Genomic DNA, 17,829 nt, shown 5'->3' with positions numbered 1-17,829 from the left:
TCTGCAGGGGGGTTGTAAGACTGAATGTACTGTACATTGATTTGTCGGATTTCATTTTTTCTTGCTAGTTCCGCAGATGTGTCAGCGCTTCACAGAAGAACATGGAAATGAATTATAGAACCACGAAAATTCCTAATATTGTATAGAGGGAACCGCACTGAGGGCCTCGGAAATGTTTCTGACTTCACCGCCTATTTGCGTCAAATATGCCATGTTCTAGCGGTGTCAGTTGTCATTAGTTGTCCTCCCTGAAGATGTTGAGGAAGACCACTCAGCGACTCAGCCTGCCGCGCTGCCACTCGTGACGAAGAGCTGTCTGGGTGGTTATGTAACGGAGTTGATTCAAAAGAATCCTGGTGAAATTCAGGCACAACATTGGTGGCCAGATGAATAGGAGAGATAAATGTAACTGTGGAGACCGAAAAAGGAAAGTGGACCTTGACAGGTGAAATGGCAAAAAGAATACATACATACACACAGTGCCAGCCCATAAGTTGGGACGCTGCGTAAAATGCTAATAAAAACAGAATGCAATGATATGCAAACCATTCATCCCTATGTTTAGTTGAAAACAGTACAAAGACAACATATCAAATGTTGAAACGGAGAAATTGTATGGTTTGTGATTTCACATGATGCTTGTTGCTTTTGACAAACAATGCTTGCTGTTTTTGAGGTATTTACAGTAGGACCAGCCTGTTGTTAGTCACCCCTTCTTAAACTAACTGGAGGCCTGTGTTAAGGGTGTCTGTTATTTACGTTGCTGCTGTAGCCAATGTGTGTACAAGAGAGACATCGGTGAACGTAGCCGCACGGGGTCTAATCAAGGTGGAAGGTCATTGGTGAAAAGGGAACGACAAGGAAATCCCTCAGAGTAAGATAGTTCATTCAGTCTACAATAGCATGGGTGTGGATGTAAATGCAACAAACCTCCCATTCAGGTTTGACAGCTGTAATTATTTCAAAGGGCAGACGGTTTTCAGGAACCGGAATGTATATACATTGTTTTTGGAATCTCGCTGAATTCAACAGCCGTAAAGCCGTTGACTTGAAACAGACAGATTATTTAGTATTATTTTGAAATACCCTGGTAGTCTGATTGATAACCTGAACCAGGCCACAATCATTGATCACAGTTTGAAGCTTCTTTTTGAGTTGTAAGCTGGAAGACAAACAATCAATACTTACGTCACCCTGAGAAGTTCCTCTAATATAATATATATTCCACATACCCTTTGCATATAGAGCAACTATACCTCAACTAGTTCCACATTTTCTGACGTCAGATCCTCTCATCCTAACAGGAACAAAAGTTTGGATATACACTATGTAGTTGTAACACTTCTAACATTTCCATTCCATATCCGCTACTTCATCATGATGTTAAGCAGCGTGGCGGCGGAAATTGTCAGGTATCGTCTTGATCTGCAACACCACCAGGAGGACTTTGGACAGGGACAGCAACGGGTCTTTCAAGCCAGGTACTCCGGAGGTTTGGGCCAGGACCTCCTGTTTAAAAGGAGCAGGAGACAGGGAACATTTTGTGAGCATTTACAATGGAGAAGGAGAACTGACTCGACTCCCCCAGCACAATAATATAGCAGCGTAAAGCCTTGGGACTGAGACTGAGGGCTCCAGTGACACTGTGGCCCTACCTGGGGGCCTTGAAATGCCTTTCACCCCCAGTTTTTATGTTCTGACAGTAACCGTGAAAAACAGGAAGTCTCAATTATCTATACAGAGGGAGATATGTATGCCAGAAGTGATGATGTCAATTCCAGTGGGTTAAAATGGGCTATTCTTAGCCCGTGTTGCTCGTTGTTGTTGTTTTTTGTTGCTAATTCTGGAGCCTGCACAGAGGTAGACATGTTGGTGAGCTTTACAATTGAGCCAATGGGTAACTAGCTAACTGAGTGTCTCACAGGGGGCTTGGTCCCTGGGTGTACCATTCTAGAGCCACAAGTTCAATGGTGTTCCCTGGGTCTACAATAACTACTGGCCAAAGCCTCAGCTATTAGTTAGGGGAACACAGATCAGATTACTGACACTAACTGCCGTGCTGTTTCTCCACAGCATTGCTTGGTTTCCATAGGTAGGTAGCGTAGCACTGAACGACTGCCAGATAGCAATACAGTAATTAAAACACATCTTAATTTAATCAAAACAGCACTTATTGTGTTGTGGATGGTCTCTGGACTGGGAATCATCTCTTGTATTTGTAATTAGGGAACCGCTTCCGGTCAGCGATGGTGTAAAGTGTCTCCCTCTCTGTCTTCATCTGCCCAGGCTGCTGAGTTAAGACACATATTTGAGTTTGATGAAGAAAACATCCTTATTTCCAGCAACAAGCTGGGAGCATTGGAGCTCGACCGCCCTGCTCAGGGACGGATCGACAGATTTTATACCTCGCCAGCTCGGTGGGGGATTCAATCTAACAACCTTTCAGTCTACGGTCAGAGGCTTGAACCACTGAGCTATCTGGCGTCCCAGGGCGGTGAAGCCATGAGGCTGGATTTTTAAATACACTCGATCCAACACCTCACTTGGTGTCATCGGCTAAGTGTGCCCAATAGCTTGTTTACCTTGCTGTGACCGTTGCCGGCGGTTTTGAAGGGTGCGGCGTTGATAGTGCCCCAGTTCCTTCAGGGGATTCTGCCTCCGCAGCGTCGATAGTAAATCCCGATTTTTTTATTTTTATTAGGCACGTCACAAATACGAGTCATCCTCTATGAACCTTTTATTGTCCCAGAGCAGGCTTATAATATAACCTTCGATTTCCGAAATGATTGCGGCAATGGTGTTGCGAACCATCCCCCTCCTGTGCACGTATGTGTACGTGTGTGTGTGTGTGTGTGTGTGTGTGTGTGTGTGTGTGTGTGGGGGGGGGGGGGTATTGTCACACACACGGCTGGGGGTGTGCTGAGGAGGAGGAGGCTGGGGTAGTGTTGGGGGGGGGCGGGGGGGGGGGGGGGCTAGTGACAGGCTGCAGTGACAGTGAAGATGGAGGTTACAGTTGCATAACGTGACTAATGTCGACTCTTTCGCATGACACAGGAATTCTCCGCGGGACCTCTCTGTGGGCAGTTTCCTCTCTCGAGTTGCAGGTATCATCCGAACAATCAGCCATTAGAGTTCATTTAAAAAACAGCCTTCGCCACTAAGCAACCTGTCACTGAGACCAGCCTGCTTAGCTGAATGTGAAATTAAAGTAAACAGCCAAGATGGGATAGGGTCAACGCGTCTATATTTCTACTCATCTGAGTGTGACATTTATTTTTTCAAAGCCTCGCATTTGCCTGTGCACGTGCAGATAAGTAAAATAAAATACACACACATATCTGAGCTTTATACATGGGAACATCAAAATTAAAATCTATTTTTACTCGTTTTCTAACCTTAACTATGAACTTAATTCTAATTGTAATCCCATTTATGTGGATAGACTAAAACAACATCTGAATACTCATTACATTACATTTCTTACCTTTTTTTTATCAATAAATTGGCACACATTTCTACGTATGCTTTAGTACTCCAGTCATTTCAATCATGCGTTCTCATGTTTTTGTTGCAATGCTAGCTGAATACATTGAGCCCTTGTGTTTGCTAGCCAACTACTGTATGGCAAACACAGTCAGAGGCCAACATTTAAACAGTAGACTGAAAAACAAAGCAACGGAACTTTCATTTTAGTTTGCATCAACTGTACTGTAGCTAGCTAGAAGGTGCTGCGTGCTGGTCTGCTCCATATGATATATTTTTTGATAGTTTGCTGTGATAATTTGCTTTTCTTTAACTATAGTTACCTAGTTAGCAATCCCACATATGTGACAATGTTATTGTTGTGCAATAAAATGTTCGGTTATGAACCAGCTAATATTTGCATTAGCATTCCCAACCAACACTAGCAGGGTGTTTTAAATAGCTTGTTATCACATTCCTGACAAAAATAGCACTTTATGCAATTCCTTAAATCCTGTAGCTACTGTTGTCAACCAGTGTGTTTCTTTGTGTGACTACTTCATTAGAAATAAAGTACTGTAAAATTCAGATGGATGCAGAATGTCTTAATTGACTCTTAGGGAAATCACACCTTGTATTGCCTTAACACGCCCAGTGAATAACTCGAGATAATTGTGTCCTATAAATGTAACCAAGACAGACTCATGTACTGTAGCAGTAAGTGTAATCATGAATGTCTGGCGGGTGCTACTCCAGTCGTGCTGTGTGTGACTGAACACAAGTCACTGAACACATAACGTGTTGCAGAGGGCAGGCAGGTCACAGAGGAAGAGCGAGAGATACAGCGTAATCTCACTCCATGTTCTTCTCTGTAAGAAAAAATAGCGGAGACTAAAAAGGACAAAGAAAATGGGAAAACTATCTGAAGTCTGAACGTGAGAGTGCACAAATAACATAAAAGGATTTGCTTTGGTCCCATTTTAGAGACACGCGTGTTATTGCGGAATGTAACTGCTGGAAGCCAGAGCCTCAGCCTGAGGAAACATTATATGCCAAAACTGTCGTAACACACCATGAAGACCCATGAGAACAACTAGTGAAGTGGTTAGAATACCCTATATGGGCGTACGTGGTCCCTGCAAGGGGAACCTCGAGTTAGACCACTACTAAGGCTCAGCCTAGGGGCTTGTCATAGCCATCTCATGTGTGATTACACATTATGCAGAATACATCGTAGAAATATATAGGAATTGTTTGCTTGTCTTTTGCATTTAAAAATGTCTTCATGAAGACAGTAATGCAGATTGTGACATTAGGTGCAGGAGTAGTTTCCCAACGAATCCCAGTTTCCTGGTTGCACTACAGCTCGGAGACATTCTTGCGTCCATTGCAAACATGAAAATGTGTTTACACAAACGCGCCCACGCCCACACAGACAAACACACACACACACACACACACAAACACATGCGCACACGTACACACGCAGACACAGTAGCATATAGACACACAGACAAATAGCACTAACACATAGGGAGTGTTAATTATCTCCAGGCCTTTTGGTGTGATTGATCGCTGCTCCCGGCCCAATGGATCCCCAGCATGCGAAGGCACCAGTGGGAAATCAGGGTGGATTAAAAACCTCTGTAGCTCAGACACATGGTGCCTCTGGGACAGCCCTGCTGAAGAGCAGAGAGAGGGAAGCGGAGAGAGGGAGAGGATGGGGCAGGGCAGACAGACAGACAGACAGACAGGCGAGACGCAGACAGGCAGGCAGACAACAAGACAGAGGTAGAGGTACAGAGCTCCACAGGTGCAGTTCAATGTCCCTCTCCCCAGCCGATATCTTCGTCCCCAGAGTCCCTTTCCCATAATGCCCATCTGGCTCTGCGTGAACACAGTTGCTGTTGCTCTCAGGGGACAATGTGTTCATTGAATCAGTAAAAAAAAAAAAATCTGAGGATGTAAGTGAATTATCTGGTCTCATTGTTTGAAGTTTCTTCATCTTCTCTGTCCAATAAAAATATGAATCCTGAATTACAATAAACTGCTTTGCATTCAAATGATCTGCTTACAAATGACCTGCTTTATTTTTGTACAGTGATGAAAAATCATGAAACACACCTAAAAAGGAGACCAGTGTAGAAAGACAATGGGATTTGTGGGTATTGAAAACAAGTTATTTCACAACAATCTGGCACATTCTACTGGATGATTGAGTTGAATTTCATGGTCTGAAGCAGCCATTTTGTGCCTGTGTCATTCTCGATAGTGAGAAGCCATTGTCCGGCCGTCGAACGAGTTTCTTTGATGCTGTGATAAAGACCCAGTCACACTGTATGTTTGAGTTTGCTCAAAACACAGAGGCTGAAGAACGCAGACCGGAGACGCAGAAGGGAGACGCTGAAGGGAGACGTCTGTCACAAGGTTGCACCAGATACCAGGACAAAAATGGCCCCAGACTATATTTAAAGTGAACAATTTCGATATGTTTTGAAAAAAGCAGTTTCATTTTGGCTTTACTCTTAGGTTTTGGTCGCCATATACCTTTACATCACTATCCAATCAATCAATCAATCAAATGTATTTATAAAGCCCTTTTTACAACAGCAGTTGTCACAAAGTGCTTTACAGAGACACCCGGCCTTAAACCCAAAGGAGCAAACAACAGTAGTGTTGAATTCCAAGCCTTCTCACTTTTCATTCGATGTGTTTTTACCCTGTTCCAAACAGGACTTCTGTGTTCTTTCCATTCCCAAAGCCGAAAAGACAATGTGAGTGGTGCCTACAATGGATAAAACAGTGTGGACGGCCCCACTCCAGTTAAATGTGTCGAACATTACAAAGCATAAATACGTTTGCTCAAAGGTAAGGCTAACAGCTAACTAGTTACCCTGTGGTCTAGATCTACTAACTAGAGGCAAGAACACAAATTGGACCAAAGTTATGATTACCATGGATATCATTGCCAGAATGTTAACCTACTCTCTAAGTTAAGTTTAACGAGCCCTTTAGCTTTTGCCGACATTAGTTTACATGTTAGCTAACGCTAGCTACATTAGCTGCTGTTGTGTTGGGTCTTTGAGCTCCCCAACTTTATTTTTCTTCAGTTTACAACAAAGTCATAGCGCCCCAACAAGCAACTTTAGATAATATAATAAAATGGATATCTGAATGCCTTATATTTTGTTGTATCTATTTAATTTTATTATATTATCTGTTATGCACCTTTTAAGCCAAAGCAATTTTCTATTTGTGAATGCTGTTAATCAACAATGGAAATAAAACATTCTGATTCTAAAAACGGCTATTCTCAAAACAACAGAAATGTTAGTTAGCTTTGAATGGCTTTGACGCACATGTAGGTTTAGCTGGCTAACATACCCTTGTATTTTAACAAAATAGCTACTCGCAATTGGCAATAATAGACCATAACATATGAAAGAGAACTTACCCGACAGTGCAAGAGCATGATTAGTCCACAAGGCTGTGCTGGTTGCATTTGAGGTACAGGTCATGGGGTTTCTCAGATTTCGCTTTAGACCGGTAAGCATTAGCCTCGATAGTAGTCATGTCTCCTTCATTGTGTATTTTTTATTTTGAATATATCCCTCCACTGCATACTGTAAGCCCTTTTGCCTCGATATGGATATCGTGGAGATATTGCTCCAAAAAATGTCACTGACACGCTCGGGTATACCCGGCAATCTGTCACGCTGGTCGTTTTTGACCATTTGTTTGTCGGACGTAGCAACAATAACTAAGGGGGGCGGGGGCTCGGCGAAAGGCTAATTGTTAAAATAGTACACAATGTTAAACAATTAAGGGGGGTGTCTGATAATAGAATTACCTTTTAATACAGACTATTTTCTAACCCTCTACATATACATAACAGTGTAAACTGAATATTGAATATTATAGATATAGCAAGTATACAAGTGTGTATGTCAGAAAGGCTCAGGCGAATGTACAGACTACGATAAGCTCAACATGAAAGGCATGCTAGGCTCACCGAATTTTAGAAAGCTATCACAAACTCTTGAACGGGCTCAGTATTTGGTGATTGGGAGCTGGGAGTTGTGCTGCGTTCGTTGTATTTGGGATCAGGAGGATCTTGGGATCTGGAGGCTATATGTGGTCCTGGTGATGTGGTTGAGAGATGGAACTGTGAAAAGACAGTTCCAATAGACGTCATTTGAAATGATTCCTTTCCAGTTGGAATTTACCCTGGCCTTGGTTATGCATTTCTGTCAAGTTATTATTGTATTTACCTTATTTGCTCTGGATTTTTCCAGAGATACATTCTCCCTCTGATCCTTGAAATATTCAGGTGATGAAATTAAGAATGAGTGGATTCATTTCTTAATTCTTCAATCGGGATAAAATACTAAAAGCTAATTGGTTATCCTCCATTTGATCAGATATGTTATCTGAAATACTTTATGAGAAGAAGTCCAATTTGTTGTTTCTACCAAGCATTGGTAAGGGCTAGAGTTGATTTTCCAAACAAGCAACATGACATGAGTATCCAGACGTTCACGTTACACGGCCAACCGTATAACCACCCACCTCCTATGTCTTAAGTAACATTCCATCTCCCAAAACCACATCGAATGTCAAATAAGGTGAGTTTCAGTGTCCCAGATTTGCCTTTAGTGCATCTCCTCCAAGACCACGCTGTGATCAGAAAAGACTTGGCCCCCGAGGGGGGGGGGGGGGGGGGTGATGTGCAGTAGAGCGAGTGGAGGGACAGGTGATTTGAGGGCAACGGGGTCAAACGACCGGCCTTGGTTTCTGAGAGGAATCCAAGCAGCAACGGGAACTGAGTGACAGTCCGCGATGACAGTGTGGGATGGAAGGTAACGGCATAACATGCATTAAGAGGGGCATGGTCTCCTGTCAATGCCAGTCACTCAGGAATTAGAGCGGAAGAGAGGTCGGCGGCGGCGGAGAGAATCGCAAAAATCAAGGTGGGACTTTGTCAGGGCTTTGACACAGACTTATGTAAAATGGCTATGAGTCAAGGGGTTGTGCACAACTTTTAGTTGCCCTGCCCCGACCATATTTATGTAACATTATATAATCGTTCTTTAAAAAGGTTAGGTAACTGTTTGCCGAAGAAACATGCTGACGCGGTTATGCTCCAGTTTTTTGACTTTGCAGTTCGTAAGTGTCTGACTGCTTACAGCAGGGGTACATAAATGTTTTGGCCTAGTTAACCCACTTTGATAAATTGTTTTTGCTACACCACCTTGATAAACGATTATGTTTTCAACAGACAACACTTTATTTTTTAACGGGAGCCACGACAGGCTGCTAAAAAACTGTTTTGGGCCTTACTTGTGAAAATTCAATGTCATGGGAAGTTGGCTTTGAAATGTGTAGAGGAACATGATTGCTGATCAAATGATAACTCCTCAGCGCAATTGCTTTTAAAATGGTTGTTGTATGTGGTTCAGTTTAGTGTTTAAACAGTAGTATTCTTAAAGTCATTTCAGGACACCAAACGCACTCTGTATAGAGTCACAAAACTTACAATTCAGGCTGAAACCTAAACTGCTGTTTGTCTGAGAGCAGTGTGAGTGCAGGCAAACAGAAGGTGTTGGATGACAGATGCCGTAATCCAAGAATAGCATCACCTTCTGTTGGGACTCTTCTGATCTCAATGTGTGAAAGGAGATGTCAGTGAGAGTTAATTGTTCACACTGACTTGGCTATGATGTGGCAATGCAAAGATCGTTTTGTTTCATTGAGCCTGTGACAAGAAATGGTATAAACTGAAATGTTTACACTTGGTAAGAAGGAGAATTAAAATAAATTGCTGGTAGTCAGTTAACGATTTATATACTTTATTAACAAAATGAGATTAGTCAATGGCAGAATAAATAATTCCAACAAAAAACCTCAGTGAAAAGCTTTTAAAATCCCTTAAAACATTTAGGTACCATCTCACAATTTTTCTAAAAAAAACGTTGCATCATTTGACCATTTCAGCAGGATTTTTCAGAAAATCACATTTGTGATTCCGAAATCCATCGCCAATGTTGCATTTCCAGTGGATGAAATGTCATGTGATGGTTATGACGTTTCCTGTGATTTGGTTGAGGAGAACGTAAATTACCAGATTACTGGAAGGTAAAGACGTCTTGTTTGATGCTGTCATCAAGATATTTTATTTTGGTTTTTATCTGGTAAAGTAACCAGGGTACAGGAGGGTGTGTATGTATATATTCACATTGTTTTTTGGTTCCAAAAAAGGCATTTAAAAATCTATTTTCAAGCAACCCATATAAAGACGAACGACATTCAAATGCAACTGGAAATGCTTTTGCTTGCTGGGTTACGAGCCAAACTAATTACAAATCTCTTGACAACATTTAAGAGCATGACATCCATAGAAATATAGTATTTCGGTACCAGAATATCAGGTAAGCATAAATTAAGTTCTTCAAATGACTGTAATGCATTGGTATCTAGTGCCCTCAAGCATACAATAAGGTTCTAAAGTGCAGAAGTGAACTAGCTCAGTATACACAGTGAGTCTGTATGCTCTGAGAAAAAGCCTGAAAACATCAAACAAACGAACAGCAAACAGTGAAACAATTGAACAGACAAAAAAAAAAAATTACAAAGAAAAATTACAATACTTTGTACAAAGTATGGTAGGTTGAGGTTTGAGATAATATGATGGGTACTAGCGCACATCAAACGTGTTTGGCTCGAACCAGATCTGCGGTTACAGACACACGAGAGAGTCAGTGTTCGAAATATATTCACTGAAAGAAAGAGGCCCTTCCCTAGTACCCTGCTTAAATACAGTGTCCATTTACAAATACATTTACATTTATTTAATGGATGATTACTTGGAGCAACATTTTCATATATACCGTACGTCTTGGTGAAGAGAAAAAAAATGTACTTGCCAAACTTAAAATCAGGCTTGTTTAAGTCAAGTGTCTTATGTTGCACAGTTTCTTAAAATTCATTTCGCATAAAAATATTTGTCTCTCACAGTGTGACATGTCCTCTTGTCATTAGAACAATCTACTTGTAGCTAAGATCAATAATGTCAACCTTAAATATCATAAATGCTGAAGGGATGCTCAAGTTATAGTAAGGAGATCGCTCATAGGTGGCAAACTGATGCGCTCTGCATGGCCTATTCCTGTTGTTATAAAATCACTGACAATCTGTCATTTGAAAGAAAAAACACCCACCCCAGTACCAAGATCCCCTTGAGGGTTGTAAGTTATCCCTGATTTAGATCTTGGTTTGGTCCATCCACAATAGGACAACAGTGTTTCTTCTGCATGGTAGACAACAGGTATTTTTTCAGGCATTGAGTCCTCCCGGCCTCTAGATGGAGCTGCGCCGCTTGCAGTGTCCTAGCCTGTACGGAGTGAGGCAGTGCAGGCCTGTGGACACGGAGCTGATGGCCGAGTGGGGGTGATGCATGCTGAAGACACAGCCGTTGGAGTGTAGGGGGTGAAGTGGCTCGGAGGAGAAGGCCTCACCATGTTCCATGTAGGTGTCAGAGGTGGACATGTCCCGGGGGATGATCATGGGAATGGAATACTGGAGCTTCTCCCTGCTCTTGTACCACAAGCAGGAGCACATGGACTGGAAGTGGAGCACCTCTGCGTAAACGTTGCGCAGTCCGCGCCCCGCTCCCCCCACGCCGCCGTTTCCACCGCCCCCCGGCGCTCCGATCCCCCCGCTGCACCCCGAGGCGGCCGACGACGAGGGCAGGTCGGGGACGCAGTGCATGTGGCTGTGCCCCCCCGCCTGGCCGTTCCGGGAGAGGAGGGCACGCTGCTCCGCGTCCCGCCGCTCGTCCTCCGCGTTCATGGTCATGAAGCGCAGGACGACCAGGTTGAGGAAGGCGCCGATCACCGTCAGGCCGGTGAGGATGTAGATGAAGCTGAAGGCGACGTACTTGGGGTTATTCTGCAGCGCCTCGTGGCTCTGCAGCGCCACGTAGTCGCCGAAGCCGATGGTGGTCAGCGTGATGAAGCAGTAGTAGTAGGCATGGAAGAAGCTCCAGCCCTCGAAGTATGAGAAGGAGAGCGCACCCACGCACAGCGTGGACATGCAGGAGATGAAGCCAATGGCCACCATGTTGGCCATGGAGACCTCCGTGCGGCGCAGGCCGGCGCATTTCTTCAGCCGGTGCAGCAGGTAGCGGACTAGCGTGTTGATGCGCTCACCCAGGCTCTGGAACATCACCAGGGTGAGCGGGATGCCCAGCAGGGCGTAGAGCATGCAGAACACCTTCCCCCCGTCGGTGCTGGGAGCCGCGTGGCCATACCCTAAGGGCCAGAGGGAGAGAGGCAGTTACCGCTCAGTCGGTTGACTCAGTGGAGGTATTTAAATCGGACTAGCTCATGGAGTCAGTTGAGTTAGTAGGCTGGTTGAGTTATTAGGTCGTGTTGTGGAAATGTACCACACTCGGTTCAGTTAGTTGAGTGATTAATCTTGTTGTGTTAGCCAATTTACTCAGTCAATCGGTTCAGTTAGTCAATTGGTTGAGTTAGTTGATTTAGTCACATTTAGTCAGTTGGTTGAGTTAGTTGATATAGTCACATTAGGTCAGTTGGTTGAGTTAGTTGATATAGTCACATTAGGTCAGTTGGTTGAGTTAGTTGATATAGTCACATTAGGTCAGTTGGTTGAGTTAGTTGATATAGTCACATTAGGTCAGTTGGTTGAGTTAGTTGATATAGTCACATTAGGTCAGTTGGTTGAGTTAGTTGATTTAGTCACATTTAGTCAGTTGGTTGAGTTAGTTGATTTAGTCACATTTAGTCAGTTGGTTGAGTTAGTTGATTTAGTCACATTTTTTTTAAATTAAACATTATTTCCTATTCTTAAAACAGTACAGCTAAAGTGTGTTTTATTCCACACAATGCACAATGGTAGGATACAACCAGTATGGCAAGACTCAGCATTGATGTTCTTCAATTATTCATAAGAGTGTCTCTCTCTGTGTTTTTCAGTATTTACCACAATGGCCAGTTGCTTCCAACAAGCAAATGTGGTTCAGGTATGGGTATTGTTTTTAACCCTATTATTAGTAGACCTATGAGGTTTGTGTTGTTAGTTCATACCTGGCATAATGGAGAACAGCAGTTTGGTCTGTTTGGTTAGTTACCACGCCAACTTAACAGGTTCTGACATGACTGGTCAAAGTAAACAAAAGAGACTAGACTGTCTAAAAACAGTCTGTAATGAAATATGATTCTACAACTGGCACAGTTTTTAACTATTAAAAGGGATGTGAAATGACACACCGACTGTGGGGATCTTATGTAGATAGTAAAATATAGTTAGCTACATCGATGTCTTATGGATCGACCATTTTGTAGTGATCTTGCACTTACTGAAAAAGCCACTTAAAAACCACTTAGGGCGATAAAATAGAGCTGGCAACCATTGATATAAACCCACCAAACCACTGATCTGCCATGTATCCGGGGGCATTCCAATTGAAATACAATTCAGGTGGAAAAATGTCAACCAATTATAATAAAATCCTTTCCTACACACACACACACACACACACACACGTGTCACCAAACCATGTAGCCGGAGGAAATGTATTCACCCGTGATGCGTTGTGGAAGTGCTGCTTGTGAGAGCGTTAAAAGCTCCTCTAAGATAACTAACGCAAATGGAAAAGGCCATCCAATTGTTTGAATGTAACCAGTGTGCGGCATGATTTGATTTAGCAGGGTCTGCTATTATTGTTAACCTGTACATCTGTTTCTCTGAAGGCAAATTGATTTAAAGCCACAAAAAAGATAGCCATTAGTCAATACAAGTCACTCCTCCTCTTGGAAGGGGCAACTTGTCCTGGGTTCTTTGGTTACCCTTGTCAAAATGAAACAATTATTGTTATGTAATGTACTCCATGTTAAAAAAAAATGTCTGTGACCTTTAAGAGTTTCTCCAAAGTTTCAATATAAAGAATCTCCAAAACATATTCCAGGAACATAGTCTTCTTATTGTGATAACACAATAAAGGAACAAAAAATTATGTTGTCTCGATTTAAATCATCATGAATGAATATTTAATTTAAGGAACTTGCAACTAACTATAATTGAAATAAATTTGCAGAGAATCAATTGCCTACAACCAAAAACATTATTTATCGAGGCCATTTCACTTTTCCTGTGCAGTTTTTGATCCAATGAAACAGAAAGATTCACATTATTATTTATTTAGCGATGAAGTGTTCACACACGAAGAGTGACAACATTGTTGATCGCATATGCAAAAGAAATGCTCACCAAAAAAAGTATAAGATTGAGCAACACTGAAACTTTGAAGGCCGACACTTACCAGTTTTTAGCTTTTATACGTTTTCTACAATAAATGCATTTAATGTGAAAGCTCAGTCAGTCAGGGCCATTGGGTCAATAAGCAGCCAATCAAAATCAGTCATTGTCTCCTAATCCTCACGCTGACGTTCTGGACAGCCCATGTCACAGGACAACGATGTCTGATGCAACCCAGGGTCATAGGTCAGGTTAAACTGATCCAAACGAAAGAAATCACACACTGACTGATCCACAAATAAGCTTGCATCATAAATAATTAATCATAGGTCAGTCAGTCAGAATTTAGCAATGATGAATAAGTTTTAATCCTTTCAAACACAGGCATAATCCTATAAATCTTTGCAATTTGGGAGACCAGAGTTTCATGTATCTACAGGATTATATAAAATGAGCTAACACTTTATGATAGGCTAAATCTTTGTAAAATAATGGGACTCTTTTTAATGCAGGCTAACTCAATGAACGATTGCAAAATAAGAGGCTTCCGAATGGCGCACTGTGAAAGTCACTTCCTCATAGTTCAGTTGCGTCAGAAAGACGCGCAAGACATTTCTCACGATCTCAAAGTGTGGCTCTGGAAAGGTTGGGAACCACAACAGGGGAGTTTGCCTCCCGCGTCTTAACGTTAAGAGGCAACCAAGCAGTGATTCAAGACAGATCAACAAAGTATGGAATTTGTTGACGCCACTATATAGTAGACTTTAGACAAGATTTGGGTCACACGTCACCATTTGTCAAAAAGCACCCTCGTATCGCTATATCACCAAATTTTGCAGTAAAAGTGACTATTAATGCGCCCGCCTTGTTTTTGATCTCCAGTCATCTCACATGGCTTACTGTTGTCAACACGATTAAGGAATACAAAAGGAGTACAATTACAGGTCCTGTTGTCAGTAACCCGGGGCTTGACCTGGGAAGGTCATTTCAAGAGAACAGCACTGCGGTCATACAGACTCCTCCTTCACAGCCTCTAGAAGAAAGTGCTCATTCTTCATTCCACACCACGTGCAGAACAAGTACAGTAGTTTTGCATCCCTTTGATATTTCAAGTACAAATTTATGATCCAGATTTAGTTTAAATTATTGGTACATTTTAAAATTCCCTTGTCATACTGAGATGTCCAGTCCCGAGGCTACATTAATTGATCAAGGGTCAAATCAGATCCTTTGTAATCATCAATGTCATTACTTTGCACTTTCACCTCTATTTAAAGGTAATCCCACCATTTTTAATCTTTAGCCAATTAAACTGCTTGCTTTTCCAAGTGAAAGTTAGAAGACCACAGGAAACAGCCACTGCGTGACTCCAAGTCTACTGATAACAGTTATTCCAAAAATATTTGCTTATACAAAATACATTTCCACTGCAATTTGACAGACCCACGATCCCACCATGTTGAACCAACAAGTTGCCAGCAATAATTATATTTTAACGACACGTCCTTTTTCCATCACAGCTGTTCTAATGTTTTAAAATGAAATTATTTTATTCACTGCAGATGGGAAACGTGGTGGGAAACAACTGTAAAGGCCTAGTTACTTTTTTACTTTGACATCCATCATAGAGATTATTATTTATTTATACTTTATCACTCCAATAGGACTACAGTGGCCCTCGCTACAGTAAGATAAACATGTCCTCCACATTTGGTTAGAATGGAATGTTAATACTAAGAGAAATGTAACTTTTTACAGAAGTCAAACTACACAATATACTTTTGTTGGATGACCGGCCAATGTCCAGCCAGTTGGTGCTGCATTTGGTGTTTAGCACAGCTTGAGGAATTCCTCCTCGTCAACATCCCACTCCCCGGTCTAACGGTGGAGGTCTGTAATGTGAATGGCGTTGCACTGTAGTGCCGGCATAATTACGTATGCTAATATTTATATTGCATGAGTGTCCTTGTGGATTCTTGGCTGAGTCCTTCACGCTGGATAGACAGCACACTGAAGTCTACTGATGACTCCGGATGGACTCTGCGAATGACTGTGCGGCCCCGGGCTGTGTTAACACACCGTCGGACCCACAGCGCGCACTTCGTCAGCCTGGGTATATCACATATGATAGGGGTAAACAGTAAACACACCATCCTACTGTACTCCACAGCCCCAGGCCTTGGGGGGCTCCAGTGCGCCTGAATCAGTTCCATGTACGGTGCTGGTTGAATCCCGGGGGGCTGTCAGGAGCTGTCACGGCCAGGGAGCCTACTGTTCCGGACATGGGGGAGTCAGGAGTGACCTTTTGGGTTGCTTGTCACGATCAAGCAGCGGAGCCGGGCGTGTGGAGAGCCCCCTGTGGTGGCCCCTGTGGTCGGCGTGTGGAGAGGCCCCTGTGGAGAGGCCCCTGTGGTGTGCATGTGGAGAGGCCCCTGTGGTGGGCATGTGGAGAGGCCCCTGTGGTGGGCATGTGGAGAGGCCCCTGCGGAGAGGCCCCTGCGGCGGCCCCTGTGGAGAGGCCCCTGTGGTGGCCCCTCTGGTGGGCGTGTGGAGAGGCCCCTGTGGAGAGGCCCCTGTGGTGGGCATGTGGAGAGGCCCCTGTGGTGGGCATGTGGAGAGGCCCCTGTGGTGGGGGTGTGGAGAGGCCCCTGTGGTGGGCGTGTGGAGAGGCCCCTGTGGAGAGGCCCCTGTGGTGGGCGTGTGGAGAGGCCCCTGTGGTGGGCGTGTGGAGAGGCCCCTGTGGTGGGGGTGTGGAGAGGCCCCTGTGGAGAGGCCCCTGTGGTGGGCGTGTGGAGAGGCCCCTGTGGTGGGCGTGTGGAGAGGCCCCTGTGGTGGGCGTGTGGAGAGGCCCCTGCGGTGGGCGTGTGGAGAGGCCCCAGTGGTGGGGTGTGTGGTGGGCGTGTGGAGAGGCCCACAGTTTAAATTAATCTATAGATGGCTGGATAAACTACAGTAGGAATTTGTAGGAAAACAGATTTGCAATGATTATTATGTCATCAAATTCACTTAAATGAGATGGTGATGTTGCCTGCAGCTTGCAAAGTTCGGCAAAAATAACTAGCAATGTCAAAGTTAGCAATCAAAAAACTAGTGCAGTCCCCTCAATCTTAGCTAGCTTGCTAAAGTTATTCTGCATCAAAAGTCAATCTGGCAACATCAAACTAACCACTAAATTTGTTGCACAAGCTCAAACAGTATAACAGGTGTGATGTTAAGAGGACAAATCTTTAGAATCTAAATATTAATGTCAACAGAAAACATTTGGTTGAATGCTTGTCCGAGAAATGGCTGTGGAAATGCATTCATGCACAAATATTAATAGAATGATAAGCATATTGAAGTAAACATATACATTTTGAGTCACGCAATGATTATGTTCTGTGATCTTTCGAGTTTGGAAAGCATTCAGTTGATAAATACGGATTTATTCTCTTTGTATGCAGTTCATATAAAACTACTGATAATACATTGGGCAAATAATTTAGCTTGGCTCAGTGCTCAAGAGAATCATCATAACAGCAATTTGATGCGACGTGAAGCCAATGAATCCTAACAACATAGAACTAACAATGTACGTTATAGTAACAACCAACTGTGAACATTCAGTCACAAAAAGAACCAAGACACGTCAGAGAAATGCACCGCTGATGGGGCTCCTGAGGTGACTCTCATATTAACACAATTTCCTCAATTACCATCTGAAAGGAGAAAAAAAAGGAAAATTGCAAAACCAGGAAAAACTAAGTCGGTATCTCATTAGAGGTTTACAATGAACATAAGAGAGGTTTTGAACAAGGTCACAAGCACACAGGTGCACCTTACGAAGCACGTTGTCTTCATTCCACATGCACTCACTCCCCCTCCAATAAAAGTGCTCATACAATCCTGAGGAAATCGTTTTATGCAGTCAGCAACAAAACTGTCCCTGATTGGAATATCCAAAATGACAAAGTAGCTCTGTGATGTCAACTCGGCCTCAGAGAGAAGTTTACAGTTTAGTGTGTAAGCTAGGTTTTCTAAGGACAACTCTACATTAATCATACATGGAGCTGCTGAGAAACACTCAGTTATTCCATCAGGATAAGCATT

At 43.1% G+C, this 17,829-nt stretch overlaps 1 protein-coding gene across 2 annotated transcripts in view; it reads right to left on the bottom strand.

The window, feature by feature from the left end:
* Positions 1–9,294: 9,294 nt before the first annotated feature.
* kcnk3a (potassium channel, subfamily K, member 3a) overlaps positions 9,295–17,829 on the bottom strand; it is a 30,710-nt gene continuing 22,175 nt past the window's right edge. For both annotated transcript variants that reach the window (XM_010878401.2, XM_010878400.3), the window contains exon 2: positions 9,295–11,771. In XM_010878401.2, coding sequence (XP_010876703.1) covers positions 10,819–11,771 — 953 coding nt within the window. In that variant the 3' untranslated portion in view covers positions 9,295–10,818. The remainder of the gene's footprint in view (positions 11,772–17,829) is intronic.

Source organism: Esox lucius, chromosome 14 (assembly GCF_011004845.1).
Source record: "Esox lucius isolate fEsoLuc1 chromosome 14, fEsoLuc1.pri, whole genome shotgun sequence".
Lineage (NCBI taxonomy): Eukaryota > Metazoa > Chordata > Actinopteri > Esociformes > Esocidae > Esox > Esox lucius.
The sequence above is the reverse complement of the archived record's forward strand: the minus strand, read 5'-3'. Positions and strand labels throughout refer to the sequence as shown.